The sequence below is a fragment of the Taurulus bubalis genome (genome assembly GCF_910589615.1).
Source record: "Taurulus bubalis genome assembly, chromosome: 11".
Taxonomy (NCBI): domain Eukaryota; kingdom Metazoa; phylum Chordata; class Actinopteri; order Perciformes; family Cottidae; genus Taurulus; species Taurulus bubalis.
The window spans coordinates 4,418,645-4,435,566 of record NC_136599.1 but is presented as its reverse complement, the minus strand read 5'-3'; the positions used below and the strand labels follow the sequence as shown (position 1 = coordinate 4,435,566).

Here is a 16,922-nt window from a genome sequence, read left to right as displayed (position 1 = left end):
AACACAAATAAGTGTTTCCTGCTGCCGAACATTAAATGGCGGTTAAAGAGATGACACTTTTACAAGTGTGAGTACGCATTCATCATGCATCATGGACAACGAACAAAGGTCTCCCTCAAATACATCATGATGGGTTCAGGCTCTGTTCAGTGAAAATGAGTTGAATTAAAAACGTTTCAATATAATTGTGCCTTGTCTCACTCCTCACCTCGGGGATCTGCATCGCGAGTCCCGGAAGTGTTAAGAGACTAGCGGCCTGTCCTGAGTCAGTTAACTCCATCGGGAGAAATTAACGTGAACACGGATTATGAACGTTTCTTTGGCTCAATCGTCACCAAAGTAAATGTAAAAAAGTTCTACAAGCCACATATCTTCTGAATATTTTTTGTTTGAGACCTTTTCTGTCTCTCGCGACTAACGCGAATATATTTTGTAATGCTAAATATGTCTGTTAGCTGCGTAAATATCTACCGTTAGCATAAAAAAATGCACAATTATAACCCATTGTGCTTTCATTCATCTGTTCACAACATTTCCGAACGAGGTTGGGCGACCACGCCATGGCCACGCCTACTTAGTAAACAGGAAGTGGATGCCATTTCAAACCATCGGAGGAACCTGTAATGAGCCATCTTTATTATAGAGCATCTTTGGTTGCACCACCATTTATTTATTTTTTACATAAGCCCAGAACAGACCTTTGTACTTCAATATTCTCTCCTCAATCCTGTTTTATAATGCTCATTTTTACATTTGAAGTTGATCCACTGTTGGCAGACAACATCACATTTCAGTGTCACCCCTGCTGACTATACAATCTGCCCGAGAGACAGTTGAAGAGAGCAGATAGATTTTAATTAAACAAATCACTTCGTGGAATTAGCTTTTAATTCCCCCGTTGCAGCCGGCGAGGTGAAAATGGATGAGGTACGCGTTGATGTAATTGTGACGTTCGCCGCGCAGCCGATTGTTGCCGTTCTCTCACATGCAGAAGTTTATTTCTGCCTTCCTCTGTGGCCTCCGGCAGCTGCTGGATAATCCCCTTGAGCCTGCGTCCCATTAAGCTTTTAAAAGCCGGTATAAACTGTCCATTTTGTAATAGCTGTTTCACATCAAGGGTACAAATCTACACCGCCCCGCCTTTTCACCCGCATGTCGCCGTGGAGTCGCAGTCACGACGCAGACATTATTCCATCTTGTAATATCGCAGTGACGTCATCTTTCTGAGCCGATAACGCCTTATCAAAAAGCCGGATTTGTCTGGATGTGGACGGAGAGAGTCTGCTGAACATTTGCATCCCAAACTTAGATATTTGCATGCGTGTGTTTGTTTCATCGCCTTCAAGCTAAACACATGGCCTGATCGGCGTAATTGACTATCCCAACACGTCAAATACCAACGTTTGGTCATTGGTCAACGTTTTGGGATCGACACACGGAGGAGCCGCTTTACAACGTACCGGTCTTTCAACTATAACGCCAATGACAATCCTACTCCTGTAAAAGCACTTGACTCAGCATGAAGTCCTTGAGCTCCTTATGCCGTGTTCACACCCACTTTACTCGCTCACCTTTTGTGGTTAATTCACTTTTCCGCTTTTTTGCAAACATTCGCTGGGGAAAGGGGGCGTGGCTTATCTCCGTGGCTTTACTCCGTGAAAACAGTTGCCATTTCTGCCATCCACCATTGAAATAACCACTAGTTCTGCTTTATACTTGTTGAGGAAGTCCCACACACGTCGGAAACATCAAACGCCATCGTGTCTGTTTCATAATGTTATCCGTAGTCGCACACAGCTTTGACTCCTCCGGGACGAGCGTCTGAATGAAGCCGCTTCCAGCGCTCGCCGGGCGTCGCGTCTGTGCATTGATTTAACATGTAATCTACTTCTTTTGGTGTGAACACGGCGTTAGGGTTGGATGTGTGAAAGTAAAAGTGATCAGTTCCAAGCCAAGGACTGACAAACACAGGACTTTTGTCCAGGAACTAAGAGTAAACGTGGACATTTTGTCACGTCACTCGTGTGAGTCGTCAGTCACTTGCTTGTCTTATATCCTGTGAAGACATAATTTATTATTTATGTGAGTGTACCACCAACACGCCAGAAGGGTTCCTGTAGTGCGTCGATCTCTGAGGCTTGACCGGGCGCTGTTTATTTTATTTGACAAGCTGGGAGTGAGAATGTGTTTCAACTCACTGTGGAAGCTGAGCCGAACTTCAGACGGTTATAGCAGTTTATATTGACGGCTCATTTATCACGTGAATCTGTAGTCTAATAAAATCTGTGCCCCTTTCCCCCAAACACTGAATATGCTGAAGAATAAAACTTATTTGATAAACGGTTCAAGTTCCCCTCAGGATGAATTTCTCCTCTCATTATGTTCAAAGAGAAGAATACTCATCCCAGATTCACACAGTAACATGAGCGATTGAGCCATTAAAGTCGTATCTTATTCACATACAATCTAAACTGTGTCATTTCATTAAAACCTCATTACACATGAGCCAATAAACCCGTCCCTGCTTGCAAACACTAAGATACGGAAGATTGAAGCAATTTTGTGTTTTCTAGGAGCCTTAGAAAGTAGCTTTAGTGCATTGCATTCAGACAAAGGAGCACACAAGAGCTCATCCCGGGGCAGCGTTTTGTGATGAATGCTGGTCAGACGACGCGACTCGTCCTGATCTGACCAGCACGGGAAAGACGGATTCCCCTCAGATGTTTTCTGCCTGAAAGACACTTGCTGTGTCTGCTCCCTGGTGGTCTAACCAGCTTCTGCACCTGCCCGACTTCACAACTTCATATGGATCCGTCTGAAGTGCAGTTCACACACATAAAAACCTTGTTTTCTTCAGTTGCAGGAATTTATCTATGTAGGTCACCTTCAACACTCTTTTATCTCCCGAACAATTATTCTCCTGAGTTCTCCAATCAAAGGGAAACTGATGTCTGGAAGTCCAAAATGCCACAGACAGACAGACAGACAGACAGACAGACGTCTTGCAGCCTCTTATGAGCTCAAACTGAGACAGGACTCCTCTGGCAAAGCTCTTCTGGTTGTATCACAGACTAAAACATGTTTTCTTTCCATCTTCCTGCATTCCAGCCCCCAGGTAGCTCTCTACTCGACCGGCTGACTCAACATTTGAAAAACAGAACATATTTTTTTTTCCACAGATGACCTCCACATGATCCATGGTCTGAATGTGTGTATCTGCTTTGTTCTTGTGTTGCATCAAAGCACATTTTAATTAATTCAAAAACTATTTAAAATACAACCAAAGTCCCACATTTACTTTTAGATGCACTAAAGAGGTGACGTAATATTTGGGACAGAGGGGCAGCAGCTCTTTGGAGTAAATCTGATCCATACGCGGTGCCGTTAATTAAGAGCTCTGTAAACCAGCTGTCAAATCTTAAAAATTATGAGATATTTGAGCGATGGATCACTGTGGGTTTTTTTCGTCCTGATTATGGTTTTAATGAAGACAGGAGAAAAAAACAGACCACAGTGATCCATCGCTCAAATATCTCTATAAATACTTTAGCATTATTTTTAAGATTTGACAGCTGGATTACAAAGCTCTTAATTAACGACATGATGGTTTTCTTTTTAAATGCCTGAAAAGAGCTTTAAACCGCCTGGGTCCGATCAAGTTATGAGGAGTCAAAGTCGTAAATGTTTATTATTAATACCAAGGACAGAATGACTCAGTGCTTATGAAGGGGTAAAAACACTTGATTGACTGAACATCAATCAATTACAATTCTACTAAGAAATCAGTTGTTAATGAACATTTTTGTTGTTGTTTTCTGCTTTGATAAAAAAAGAAAGAGAAGAAAAGGAAGGAAAATAAATAGTAGTGTGTCATCTGCATATCGGTTTGATTTTATCTTTAATTGTCGTTACTTGCATTTGTCTTGAAACTGAAGAGAATTTAATGATTTATATGTTGTACTACTTTACTTTGACTAAAGTTTCATGTCCCACTTGTACTAAAGAATGTGTCTCGAAGCTGAGCGAAGCTGAGAAATCGTAACTGGTCAAGTTCTCAGTCGCTCTTGACCTTGGCTAAACAGATTAGATACAGACAGACTGTCTTTGCTGCTGATGTCAGCTAGATGTCTGAATTACAGACGGACTCAGCTCCCTTTTTCGCTACTAAGACTGAGACAAATATGAAAGTCAGATAAGGAGGAGTCTCACAGAAATGGGATGAATATCCATTGTTCTTAGAGAACGGGGCCCACTCTCATTCTGGGGGTGTGCTGGCTGTGTGCAGACTGTATGCAGAGCAGACCATCAGGGGAGCTGAGTCCAAGGCCTTGTAGGTATGCATTTCATGTATGTGTGTAATTGCTAAATAAATAACTTTAACTGTAATATAACCTGTTCTGTCAATTCTTGAACACTCGAGGAATATCCTGGCGAGGAGGATTCCTTTTCAAAACTCATGATATTAGATTACGGTTTCATTCCTTTGGAAAGAAATCCAGATAATTTCTCTGGCTTCAAAATGTTTCAGAAATTTGGAGGTCTTCCCAGTGCATGTGAGTGGTCCAATTTCTGCTGAATCCATGCCTTTGTGCTCTGAGGAATAAGAAGCAGACCTGCTAGAGAGAAAAAGGGCGCCGAGTCATAATTCACATCAGAAGGGCGTGAAGTCAGACGTGGTTTATAATACGTGAGGTTTCACACAGCAGAGCCCTCGCTGGGAGAGCAGCTCTTTACCGTCTACGCCGGGGGATTTTGTGAAGATGGAGGTCTCGACACCAACAGGGGCATGCTCACAATGACGATGCTGGCATGCTGATGTTCAGCACCATGTATGGAGAGAGACCATGGTTGGTTGGTTGGTTGGTTGGTTGGTTGGTTGGTTGGTTGGTTGGTTGGTTGGTTTGTTGGTTGGTTGGTTGGTTGGTTTGTTGGTTAGTTGGTTGGCCTGTTGGTTGGTCGGTCAGTCGGTCGGTCGGTTGGTTTGTTGGTTGGTTGGTTGATTGATTGATTGGTTAGTCGGTCGGTCGGTCGGTCGGTCGGTCGGTTGGTTGGTTGGTTGGTTGGTTGGTCGGTCGGTCGGTCGGTTGGTCGGTTGGTTGGTTGATTGATTGATTGGTTAGTCGGTCGGTCGGTCGGTCGGTCGGTCGGTCGGTTGGTTGGTTGGTTGTTTGGTTTGTATGTTGGTTGGTTGGTTGGTCGGTCGGTCGGTCGGTTGGTCGGTTGGTTGGTTGATTGATTGATTGGTTAGTTGGTCGGTTGGTCGGTTGTTTGGTCGGTTGGTCGGTTGGTTGGTTGGTTGATTGGTTGATTGGTTAGTTGGTTGGTTGGTTGGTTGGTTGGTTGGTTGATTGATTGGTTGGTTGATTGATTGGTTGGTTGATTGATTGGTTAGTTGACTGGTCGGTTGGTTGGTTGGTTGGTTGGTTGTTGATTGATTGGTTGGTTGATTGATTGGTTAGTTGACTGGTCGGTTGGTTGGTTGGTTGGTTGTTGATTGGTTGGTTGGTTGATTGATTGATTGGCTGGTTGGTCGGTTGGTCGGTTGTTTGGCCGGTCGGTTGGTTGGTTGGTCGGTCGGTTGGTCGGTTGATTGGTAGGTTGATTGATTGGTCGGTTGATTGATTGGTCGGTCGGTTTGTTGTTACGCTCCAAAGTCACTCACTGATTGTGTGCAGGTTGAGATTGGTGGGATTTAGTGGGAGAAGAAGCACACCAGTGAGGTGTGTTTTTGGACGGCTTGTAAATGAAACATTATTGTTGACGTTCGATTTAATAGCTCACCGACAGCTTTTGTTATTTATTGAATGTTCTGCCATGTAATAAAGGATAATTACACAAAGCACATCTGACTTTGACACGCAAATGTTTTGGCAGCTCCCTGAGGATCCGGTGAGGTGTTTGGTTCAGCTCATCTGCCTCCTGGAGCCCCGAACCAAGTCTTCCCTTTTTAATATATAATTAAAACAAGATTGGCAAAATATATAAATTAACATTTTGATAGAAATTATTAAAAAATGAACCTCTAAAAGGTTATATATTTTTTCTTATGACCCCTCAACAACAGTATGACCAACTTATACTAGGCAGAATATGTCACAAACACACATGGACAAAGAGAAGTCCTCTCACACACACACACACACACACACACACACACACACACACACACACACACACACACACACATATGTGCACAAACACTTACAAAGGCATTTAGTAAAACATGGTTTTAAAAGCTGATTTCACTCTAAGCCAAGAGCTGAAATGAGCTTTAAATGCAGATTTTTAAAACCATGGTGGATTACAGAATCCTCAGGTGGCTAAGAGTAGAAAGAAAAGACCTAATGTGAGCCTCGTCAGCTCTTTATTATTGCACTGACTCACGGTCTGAGATTATTTGTTTCTTAGAATTAAAACAAAAAACGAACAAATTCAAATGAAGTTGGTCGTTAAAAGTAATTTCAAAGGTCTTTTCACATCGCTAATAAAGAGGTGTTTGAGGTGTTCGGGAGTTTTGAATGTGTTGTGTTCAGGTATCGACAGGAAGCTGATGTAAAAACTTGAATCCTTCCTGCAATCGACATCAGAATCGACATGCCGTCTAATCCAATTTGCCGGGCAGCGCCGTCTTTAGGGGAGCGGTCCGCCGTTCGGAGGCTTATGTGCTGCGTGAGAGCCGTTTGGCGGGCGCTTGGCTCTCCGCTTTGCTTTAAAGATTAGTGTATAATGCCGCTGCAGCTCGGGGAATTGAAAGAGACGACTTGATTGTGTGGCTTTCGCCGGCTGCAGGACGTCCCCCTCATCTGGCTCTTTTCACAACTTGTGAGGCCTTTTTACGTGCAGGCGATAATTCACTTCACTCAGGGGAAACGTGGATTTATGTCATTGTTGTACAGGAAGTACTGGAGGCACTGGAGAGGAAGAAATGAAGAGGAGGCGCTCACAGCGCAGACGTAATCCTCTGAAAGGAGGGCCACACTACAACCTGTGGTTTTGTATTCAGAAACCGTCATGAAACTGGTCATAAATGTTGATAAATAAAGAGTTAAAGCTGCTCTTATCAACATATCTATTCATTTATTTTTACAATCAGTGAAATTACCAAATGTGATGGGAAATAAAAGCAATGATTTACTGATCTCCATGCATGCAGCACATTTATTTACTATATTCAAATATTTTAATATTGTTTTGCCCCTTTTATGCAAACATTCAAACATGAAATGTAATAAACGCCGGACATCTGAGGATATGGATACTTCCAGACCTCGAGAGAACCCTGGATGGTTTAATTAATGTTTTCCTGTTTCTATTGCATCAAAATAAGAGTAATAATAGGACTGGCGTCTGCCAAACTAGGTATTGTTTACTGAGGAACATTTAGGAGATTGTGTGTGCTTAAGTGTTGTTGCAGCTGTTGCTTGGGCTGCTGTTTTATGAGATTTACAACTACTTATTGGATTTTATATTAACTCATGTGGATAAAACATTTCCTTATATATATGTATATGTCCGTAATTATATAAACATTTTCCTTCCACAGTTGCTGATCCTGGTTCTGAATTCATACTGTGTAGGATTTAAAATAGACTATGTGCTTGCTTTATGAGGACATTATCAGAAGCAGTTGGCAACTGGAGCTCACAAATGAATGAAAAACCTTAATGAAATGCCTCCATCGGTATTCGTATTCCATACAGGCAACAATTGGGATAGCAAAATTAAATGTGGGAGACGGGCAAAAGTCATGAAAATCCCTTCCAGCCGGAAACCAAATCAAACCCTTCATGGCTCCAGTAGCGACTATACAGCTCCTTATTAAATGATGGAGCATTTGATTTATTAACAATCTACTTAATGTGAGCTTCTGTGTTTCAGGCGACGGGAACCCCAAAGAGAGCAGTCCTTTCATCAACAGCGGCGCGGCCAGGGAGGCGGCGGACAAGAACCAGCAGTATGACGGCAAGACCATGGCTCTGTTTGAGGTGGGGATCGCTTTCACGGCCCAGTGTGGAACCTGGAGTGTTCATACCGCTCAGCTCTAAGATAACAGTGTGTGTTTGTGTGTGTGTGTCTACGCTGCAGGAGGAGATGGATACCAGTCCAATGGTCTCCTCTTTGCTCAGCAGCCTGGTCAACTACTCCAACCTGCCGACGGGCAGCAAAGAGCACGAAGAGGCCGAGAACAACGAGGAGGGGCCGCGGCCGTCGAAAAAACCTGTGAAGGTAGAGTACTCGTTCCCACCCTGCGGCGATCTGAACCAGACGAGCAGTTTGATTTCAAAGAGAAATATCATAAAAACATACAGTCCTACGGTCAGTTTTTTTTTTTTTATATTATTGAATATTATTAAATGATATGATATTACTTTTTAAGTTTAAGAGACTTAAATGAACCCATCCTTTTGGGTGCACATCCTACACTGTATATAAGAAGTGGACGTAGGCACTGTGACCTTCCCTGTGACCTTCACTGTGACCTTCACTGTGACCTACACTGTGACCTTCAATGTGACCTACACTATGACCTACACTGTGACCTACACTGTGACCTACACTGTGACATTCAATGTGACCTACACTATGACCTTCAATGTGACCTACACTATGACCTACACTGTGACCTACACTATGACCTACACTGTGACCTACACTGTGACCTACAATGTGACCTACACTATGACCTACACTGTGACCTACACTATGACCTACACTGTGACCTACACTGTGACCTACACTGTGACCTACACTGGGACATTCAATGTGACATTCAATGTGACCTATACTGTGACCTACACTGTGACCTTCACTGTGACCTACACTGTGACCTACACTGTGACCTACACTGTGACCTTCAATGTGACCTACACTATGACCTACACTGTGACCTACACTGTTATCTACACAATGACCTACACTGTGACCTACACTATGACCTACACTGTGACCTCCATGTGACCTACACTCTGACCTACACTGTGACCTACACTTTGACCTACACTGTGACCTACACTCTGACCTACTCTCTGACCTGCACTGTGACCTATATGTGACCTACACTGTGATATACATGTGACCTACACTGTGACCTATATGTGACCTACACTGGAACCTACACTATGACCTACACTGTGACCTACACTTTGACCTACACAATGACCTACACTATGACCTACACTGTGACCTACACTGTGACCTATATGTGACCTACACTGTGATATACATGTGACCTACACTGTGACCTACACTGTGACCTACATGTGACCTACACTATGACCTATATGTGACCTACACTGTAGCCTACACTGTGACCTACACTGTGACCTACACTATGACCTACACTGTGACCTACACTATGACCTACACTGTGACCTACACTGTGACCTATATGTGACCTACACTGTGATATACATGTGACCTACACTGTGACCTACACTGTGACCTACATGTGACCTACACTATGACCTATATGTGACCTACACTGTAGCCTACACTGTGACCTACACTGTGACCTACATGTGACGTACACTGTGACCTATATGTGACCTACACTGTGACCTATATGTGACCTACACTGTAATCTACAATGTGACCTACACTATGACCTACATGTGACGTACACTGTGACCTACATGTGACCTACATTGTAACCTACACTGTGACCTACATGTGACCTACACTGTGACCTACATGTGACCTACACTGTGACCTACATGTGACCTACATCGTAACCTACACTGTGACCTACACTGTGACCTACACTGTAACTTTCATGACATGAAAACACACAGTGAAACACACAGTGAACGGGTTAAAGTTATAAAATGAAAACACGGACAACTACGAGATCGAACGACACCCTGGTTTCGACCTGTCAATCACCTTGTAGCCCCGCCCCTATAGCATCTCCTGAATTATGGTGTGTTTGACTCTAAATGAGCATAATTTGTGACTTGAAACTAGAGATTAAGACAGCATTTTGTGTTACTGGTGCCACATTTATGATAGTGTTAAAAACTGAAACCACATGTATCTTCCTACTTCTCTGCAGCGAGGTTACTCAGAGGAAATAGACCCAATTCAATCCAACAAAGAGCTTGTGGTTAGAAAGAATAAACCCCTTTCTTTCCCATGAAAAGGTTGGACCTCCCTTCCTTTATTTAAAAGGCGATATCATAATATGAAGAATATATTTCAGCATGACAGAGACTGAACAACAAAGTGCACTGCTGCCCTATTATAACCCCGTTTTTAATCTGTGTAAGATGAGAGAAGACTTTGATGTATCACGCTCCATGTTTGTGCTTCTCAGGCTCCACAGCTTGGCACCCTGATGGGCGTGTACTTGCCGTGCATCCAGAACATTTTTGGGGTGATCCTCTTCCTGCGGATGACTTGGATGGTCGGCATGGGAGGCGTCTTTGGCTCCTTCATAATCGTCTTCATGTGTTGCTCCACGGTGAGTGAAGATGCTGCTGCATTTTTGTTGTGAAACGCGAGCGCTCTTGGGGACGAACATGTGTGTGTCCACTCAGAAAACAAATGGTGTTTCATTTACCGCAGTCCAATAGAGCTGAAGACATTCATTCATAAAATTATATTTTTTAAACTGGTTGCTCAACAAACACAACAAAGATACAGGAATGAGATGCAGATGGGAAGAGTTGTATTATGTTTAGTTTGTTTTAGTTTGCAACAACCAAGATAAAGGAATGACATACAGATGAGAAGGTTTTTCTTATTATTTTTGGTTTTGTGTTTTTGTTTGCGAAAATAAAGATAAAAGAAGGACGCACAAATAGAAAGGTTTTTCTAATTATTAATATTATTGTTATCATAACTACAAAGATGCAGGGATGACATACAGATGACAGAAGTTTTTTTTTACTATTTTAATTTGAGTTATTTGCGAAAAAAAGATACAGGAATGAGATACAGATGGGACGTTTTTTATTTTTGTGTTTTTTATTTGCAGCAAAAATAACAAATATAAAGGAATGATGCACAGATAGGAAGGTTTTTCTAATTATGATTATTATTGTATTGTTATTGCAACAACAAAGATACAGGAATGTTATACAGATGGAAATATTTTGTTATTATTTGAATTGTTTTAATTAAAAATTAAGATAAAGCTATGGGATGTTTCCTTTTATTATCATTCTATTTGTTTTATTTTATTTTATTTGCAGGAGCAAAGATACGACAATGAGATACAGTTAGAAAGTTTTGTTTAAATTTGTTTTTTCAATTTTATTTACAATAAAACAACAAAGATACAGGGATGACATACAGACGGGACGGTAAACACACACACACACACACATATATATATATATATATATATATATATATATATATATATATATATATATATATATATATATACGTATATATATGTATATACGTATATATATACGTATATATATATATATATATATATATATATATATATATATATATATATATATATATATATATATATATATATATGTATATATATATATATATACTACTGAGAAAAAGAGATTAATAATTGGTGTAAAACTGCTGTGTGGAGTCAGTTTGGGCATAAAAGTATTGGAGGCCTTCGTAGAGGCGGAAATAACATAAAACAAACACATGGGAGGATGAATAAGTAAAGAAATACATAAAAAATAAGGAAACGTGTGTGTTTCCACTTGACTGTCCGACTGTGTGTGTTTGCAATATAATTATGTAATATGTGATTTTTAAACTGTATTAATTGCCCTCCAGGTTCATCCATGATCTGGCACCAGATTATATCAAAAAACATTTAACCTTTCAAAAATCAGCCAATCCCCTAAAATCAGTCGACCAAAACCATTTAGTTGTTCCAAGGTGAAAACCGACGCTGATCGTCCGTTTTGGATTACGGCCGTCCTCTCAGTGTGAGATCAACAAACTGCTGCAGCTTTTAAATGCCTCCTCAAATGGATTTTTACAAGACCGCCTACAATTACCAAATGTTTTCCTTTTCCATTATCGCATCACTTCATATTTCCTCTTTATATTACTGTTTTATGGTGTTTTATTTTAACTTTATTGTTATTACATATTCTTTCCTTTCATTAATTCTGAAAAACACACTTATAAACACTACATAAATAAAAAATTAGCATTCTTATTAAACTCTAGGGCTGTTATATAATAGATAACAGGCTGTATAAGTCTAACTCGCATCGCACCAATGCTGAAGGTGATAATAAATCCTGGCATAAGGCGTTCTCCCACTAAACCCAGTAACACCACCACTGTCTTTCCCCCTGTGGCTCATTTTGCTGCTGCGTCACCCACCAACTCATGTGAGGTTCACAGGTTACAAATACAGGGAGGAGATGACCTCACATGCCCTGTGAAGGATGTGGCGGCCTCTAGCGGCGAGGTTGCATATTGCAACTTCCGCCAATGGCAGATGGAAAAACACATGAAAATGCAAATTACTCCGTCTATAGCCAGTTGCTGTCAGAGTCGCGGACGCCAGAGGTCTCCCGTGTTTGTTGTTTTTCGTCCCTGGAGAACAAAACAACGACCTCTGGAAGGTTTGGACGTTCTGGGCTCCTGTAGAAAGATGGCGGCCGGCTGTGTATGCTCTGATTTTATATAGCGCTTTTTCTGAATACTCAAAGACGCTTTACATAGGAATCATTCACCCGCTGATGAGAGGAGCTGCCATGCAACGTGCCACATCAGGACTATCATACACCGTAGGCGCAGCTACGGGAGCAATTTATATAGATATAAATTAATCATTCTAAGGTGACGGAAACACACATTTTCACATTTCCAGGTGATTATAGATTAAAGAAAACATACTATTTAAGATTTTATTCCATTTCTGCCGATAGAGCTCCCGAAATGCTGCACAATGTTCCTTTGAAGCTGACATTTTGGTTTTGGTTTATGATATTAAATGACCTCTTAAGACGCTTAAGATCACATCTCTGGTAAACACTAACTTTAAAGTGGTGCTGTTTTGTGATTCTTTGTGGAGTAACTCAAGTCCTCAGATGTATCCTAAACCTCCTCTGTCGTGTTCTGCTTCCTCCAGACGATGCTCACGGCCATCTCCATGAGTGCCATTGCAACGAATGGCGTGGTGCCAGGTGAGTGGACCTCTGGGAGGGGAGCTGTTGGTGTGTTTGTGTTTGTGTTTGACAGAACAACTCACCGACTCTTCTGTGTGTTTGTGACTCACAGCTGGAGGCTCATATTACATGATCTCTCGCTCTCTGGGGCCCGAGTTTGGCGGAGCTGTCGGCATCTGCTTCTACCTGGGCACCACTTTTGCCGGTGCCATGTACATCCTGGGCTGCATTGAAATCCTGCTGGTGAGCATCACATTGTCTTGAACATTGTCTGTAGTTTGTCTGTAGTCTATTTAACCGCCGTTTCTCACCTCCCTCTACTTCCCCTTGCCTCCATCTTTCCATTCTTTCAGATTTATATCATCCCCCAGATGGCCATCTTTAAGATCGAGGGCCTGGAGGGTGCGGAGGCCGAGTTGGCTCTTCTCAACAACATGCGGGTGTACGGCACCATTGTGCTGAGCTTCATGTCGCTGGTGGTGTTCGTCGGCGTCAAATACGTGAACAAGCTGGCGCTGGTCTTCCTGGCCTGTGTCATCCTCTCCATCGTGTCCGTTTACGCCGGAGTCATCAAGACCGCCATCGACCCGCCCGTCTTCCCGTAAGTGACATCGCTCGTTTCGACGATCCGAGTGCAAAGCGACCCCGTGACGCTGCTGCCGTTCCTTCACAGCGTCTGCCTCCTGGGGAATCGAACGCTCGTCTCGAAGGGCTACGCCGTCTGCGCCAAGGTGGTGGAAATAGACAACGAGACCGTCACCACCAAGCTGTGGAGGACCTTCTGCGACTCCGAGACCCTCAACGCCACCTGCGACGAATACTTCACCAACAACAACGTCACAGAGATACAGGGCATCCCGGGGGTCACCAGCGGCATCCTGGCGGGTGAGAGGCGCCCGATCAATAACGCCCTCTATCGATCGCCAGCGGGAGGATCAATCCACCTTAATTCCGTCCCTTTGTCTTTTAGAGAACCTGTTTGGGAACTACCTGGAAAAAGGGATGCTCCTGGAGAAGCGCGGGGTCACGTCGGACGTGAACACGGACGGTCCGCCAACCAACTCCAACCGCTACGTCATGGCCGACATCACCAGCTTCTTCACCCTGCTGGTCGGGATCTACTTCCCGTCCGTCACAGGTTAGCAGGAGAAGAGGCGACTTCAGGGAGGAGAGGACGTCCTCACCACACTGGGTCTTCAGTATCAAAGCTGGTCTAATCTTTAGATTTATCGTAGTAAAGTGGCAAATTCTTTAGAATTTCTATGACATTTATCAGTCTGGAGCCCAGAATCCAGTTTGTAATACTACACGTGTGTAATTATTGCGGTATTTTCATGATTGTCAACCATCACCATTGTGTTACCTGTCTTTGCCGATGGATCGTGACTTAACAGACTTTAATTCAAATGAAAATCGTCAAGATTACCACTTAAACAATGGATAAAACGTAATGTGATAGAGGTACAGATCAACTATTAAAGAACTATCGCAGATTCTGAAGGTTCCCCTTGAATCCACTGAGGATTTCAGGGTCTTAAAACTTGTTTTAGTTCCACTTTACAATATTTTGGGGGGAATTTCTGCTCAGGAATTGAAATTGAAAGAGGTGATGTCAGGCAGCAAAACGCCCGACAGGGCAGATTTGAACCGTGGCCGGCTGCGGTAAAGACGTAGACTTGATACCAAGCGCTCAAACCGGAGATCTAGCTGCCGGTTCCACTGTAATCCGTCCTATTTCAAGAGCAGACAGAGAGCTTTTCAGAAAAAAAGTCACTGTACCTGCACAGCACCCAACAAAGTAAGTGACTGGTGAACAAAGTGGAGATTTTAGCAGCTAAAAGAGAGTATTGGTCGGACAACTCAAAAAGAACGTCGTATCAACCCTTCAAAGGGATAATATGTCAGCGCCATGTTTACCGTTACTTTCTGCTGACCCCAGGTGACCAAAACAATCCGTTATTGGAGGTTTAACAGCACGAGGGAAGATACTATTATCGTAACGCCCTGCTGCGCTGACTTTGGATTTGGATTTCATTTAAATTGGCAGCTGGAACCTCTTTTTTCTGTCTGCGCTGCAGAACCCGCCGGTGATGTGACTGGAGAGAAAGACAAATAGATATCACCTATCGCCTCTCCCTGCAGGTTGTAAAAGCACAAAGCTCCTGATTGTTTCCTCTCGCTCCACCCACAGGCATCATGGCGGGCTCCAACCGCTCCGGAGACCTGCGGGACGCTCAGAAGTCGATCCCCATCGGCACGATCGCCGCCATCACCACCACGTCTATTGTGTGTATCCTTCACTGAGCCGAATGACTTTCATGTCACCTTTTTGGTCTTGAATAATACTTTTCTTGACAGCTTTTCCTCAGACATGTCCACTGTTGTGCTGTTCGGAGCCTGCATAGAAGGAGTCGTCCTCAGGGACAAGTGAGTCTTATTGTGCGGACGATTGTGCAACACTGTAATCTAACTCTGACCACGAGGAACGAGATAAACACCTCTGACCATATTGTCTCACTTTTAATGCTCAGAGCAAGGTACACACAAGATAAAGGCTAGTCTGAATATGACCACCGATGGGGAGCTGTTCTCTCTGTTTATGCCTTGACCTGGTCTTGACCTTGTATCTAGGTGGGCAGCAAAAGATCAAATATATATATATATATATATATATATATATATTTTTTTTTTTTTTTAAATTTTTATTGGTTTTATTTATTTTTTATTTTTATTTTTATTTATTACATTTTTATGGTATTCATATTATGGTATTCATATTATTGTTGTTTTTTATTTTATAATTATTTTTATTACTATATTTATTACTGTTTATTTTATTATTTTTACAGTAAGTTCGCTAAATCCCGCCCCTAAACAGCGATAGACCAATCATAGCTCAGCAACCCTTCGCTCTGCGCTGCAGGCCTTTCAAGTGTTCATGGGACTCTAGTGAAAAACGGTGATTGTCTTATTTCTATCTTAGGAGATAATAAAATAAATAATAAATAATAATAAAAGGATCATAAAAATAAAAGCATACATAAGCATTCTCTTGCTTGTCCAAGCTGAGCAGCTAAAAAGAAGGTATGTTGACTGGTGAGGACTCTTTGCTCTCAGCCTTTTAGCCCAATATCATAAGTCAAATAATATTAATAATACATTTAATTTAGTAGTGTATTTCATGGCTCTCAACTTCACACATATAAGAGCAAAAAGATGCACAATAAACAACAAGCACCAGTTGTAAAACATCAATAAAGTCCCCACTAACACACATAATAGGCGACAGAGCGCAACAATGTTGAAACACTAACACACAGTTGTTGCAGTTAAGGTGATGCCATAAACATGTGTCTTTAATAGTCTTCTCATGATGTCCGTTTATCTGACTGAATGGTGGACATGCAGTGTGTTGGTGTTGCAGCTGCTGAGTGTTGTGTGTTTCCTCCACAGGTTTGGTGAAGGCGTCAGCGGCAACCTGGTGATCGGGACCCTGGCGTGGCCGTCTCCGTGGGTCATCGTGTTCGGCTCCTTCTTCTCCACGTGTGGAGCCGGACTCCAGAGCCTGACCGGGGCGCCGCGGCTCCTGCAGGCCATCTCCAGAGACGGCATCATCCCTTTTCTGAGGGTGTGTACACATGCAGCTCTTAAACGCATCTTTTATTGTAAAAGCGCAGCAGCGAGCAGCAAATAACTTTATTTATTTATCGTTTTAATTATTTATTGTATGTTAACTTTTTAGCCTGTCTTTTAATTTAACTTTATTTATTTATTCTGTTACCTTTTTAGTCTGTCTTTTAATTTATCTTTATT

The 16,922-nt window shown here is 42.3% G+C and overlaps 1 protein-coding gene across 1 annotated transcript in view; it reads left to right on the top strand.

Annotated features, from left to right (window-relative positions):
• LOC306743521 (solute carrier family 12 member 5-like) overlaps window positions 1-16,922 on the top strand; it is a gene marked incomplete at both ends in the record, with an annotated part of 36,626 nt that overhangs the window by 12,320 nt on the left and 7,384 nt on the right. The window contains 11 exons of the mRNA XM_079226040.1: window positions 7,879-7,985; window positions 8,086-8,226; window positions 10,313-10,459; window positions 13,073-13,127; window positions 13,222-13,352; window positions 13,463-13,710; window positions 13,783-13,994; window positions 14,080-14,247; window positions 15,301-15,399; window positions 15,479-15,536; window positions 16,563-16,737. Coding sequence (XP_079082166.1) covers window positions 7,879-7,985; window positions 8,086-8,226; window positions 10,313-10,459; window positions 13,073-13,127; window positions 13,222-13,352; window positions 13,463-13,710; window positions 13,783-13,994; window positions 14,080-14,247; window positions 15,301-15,399; window positions 15,479-15,536; window positions 16,563-16,737 — 1,541 coding nt within the window. The remainder of the gene's footprint in view (window positions 1-7,878; window positions 7,986-8,085; window positions 8,227-10,312; window positions 10,460-13,072; window positions 13,128-13,221; window positions 13,353-13,462; window positions 13,711-13,782; window positions 13,995-14,079; window positions 14,248-15,300; window positions 15,400-15,478; window positions 15,537-16,562; window positions 16,738-16,922) is intronic.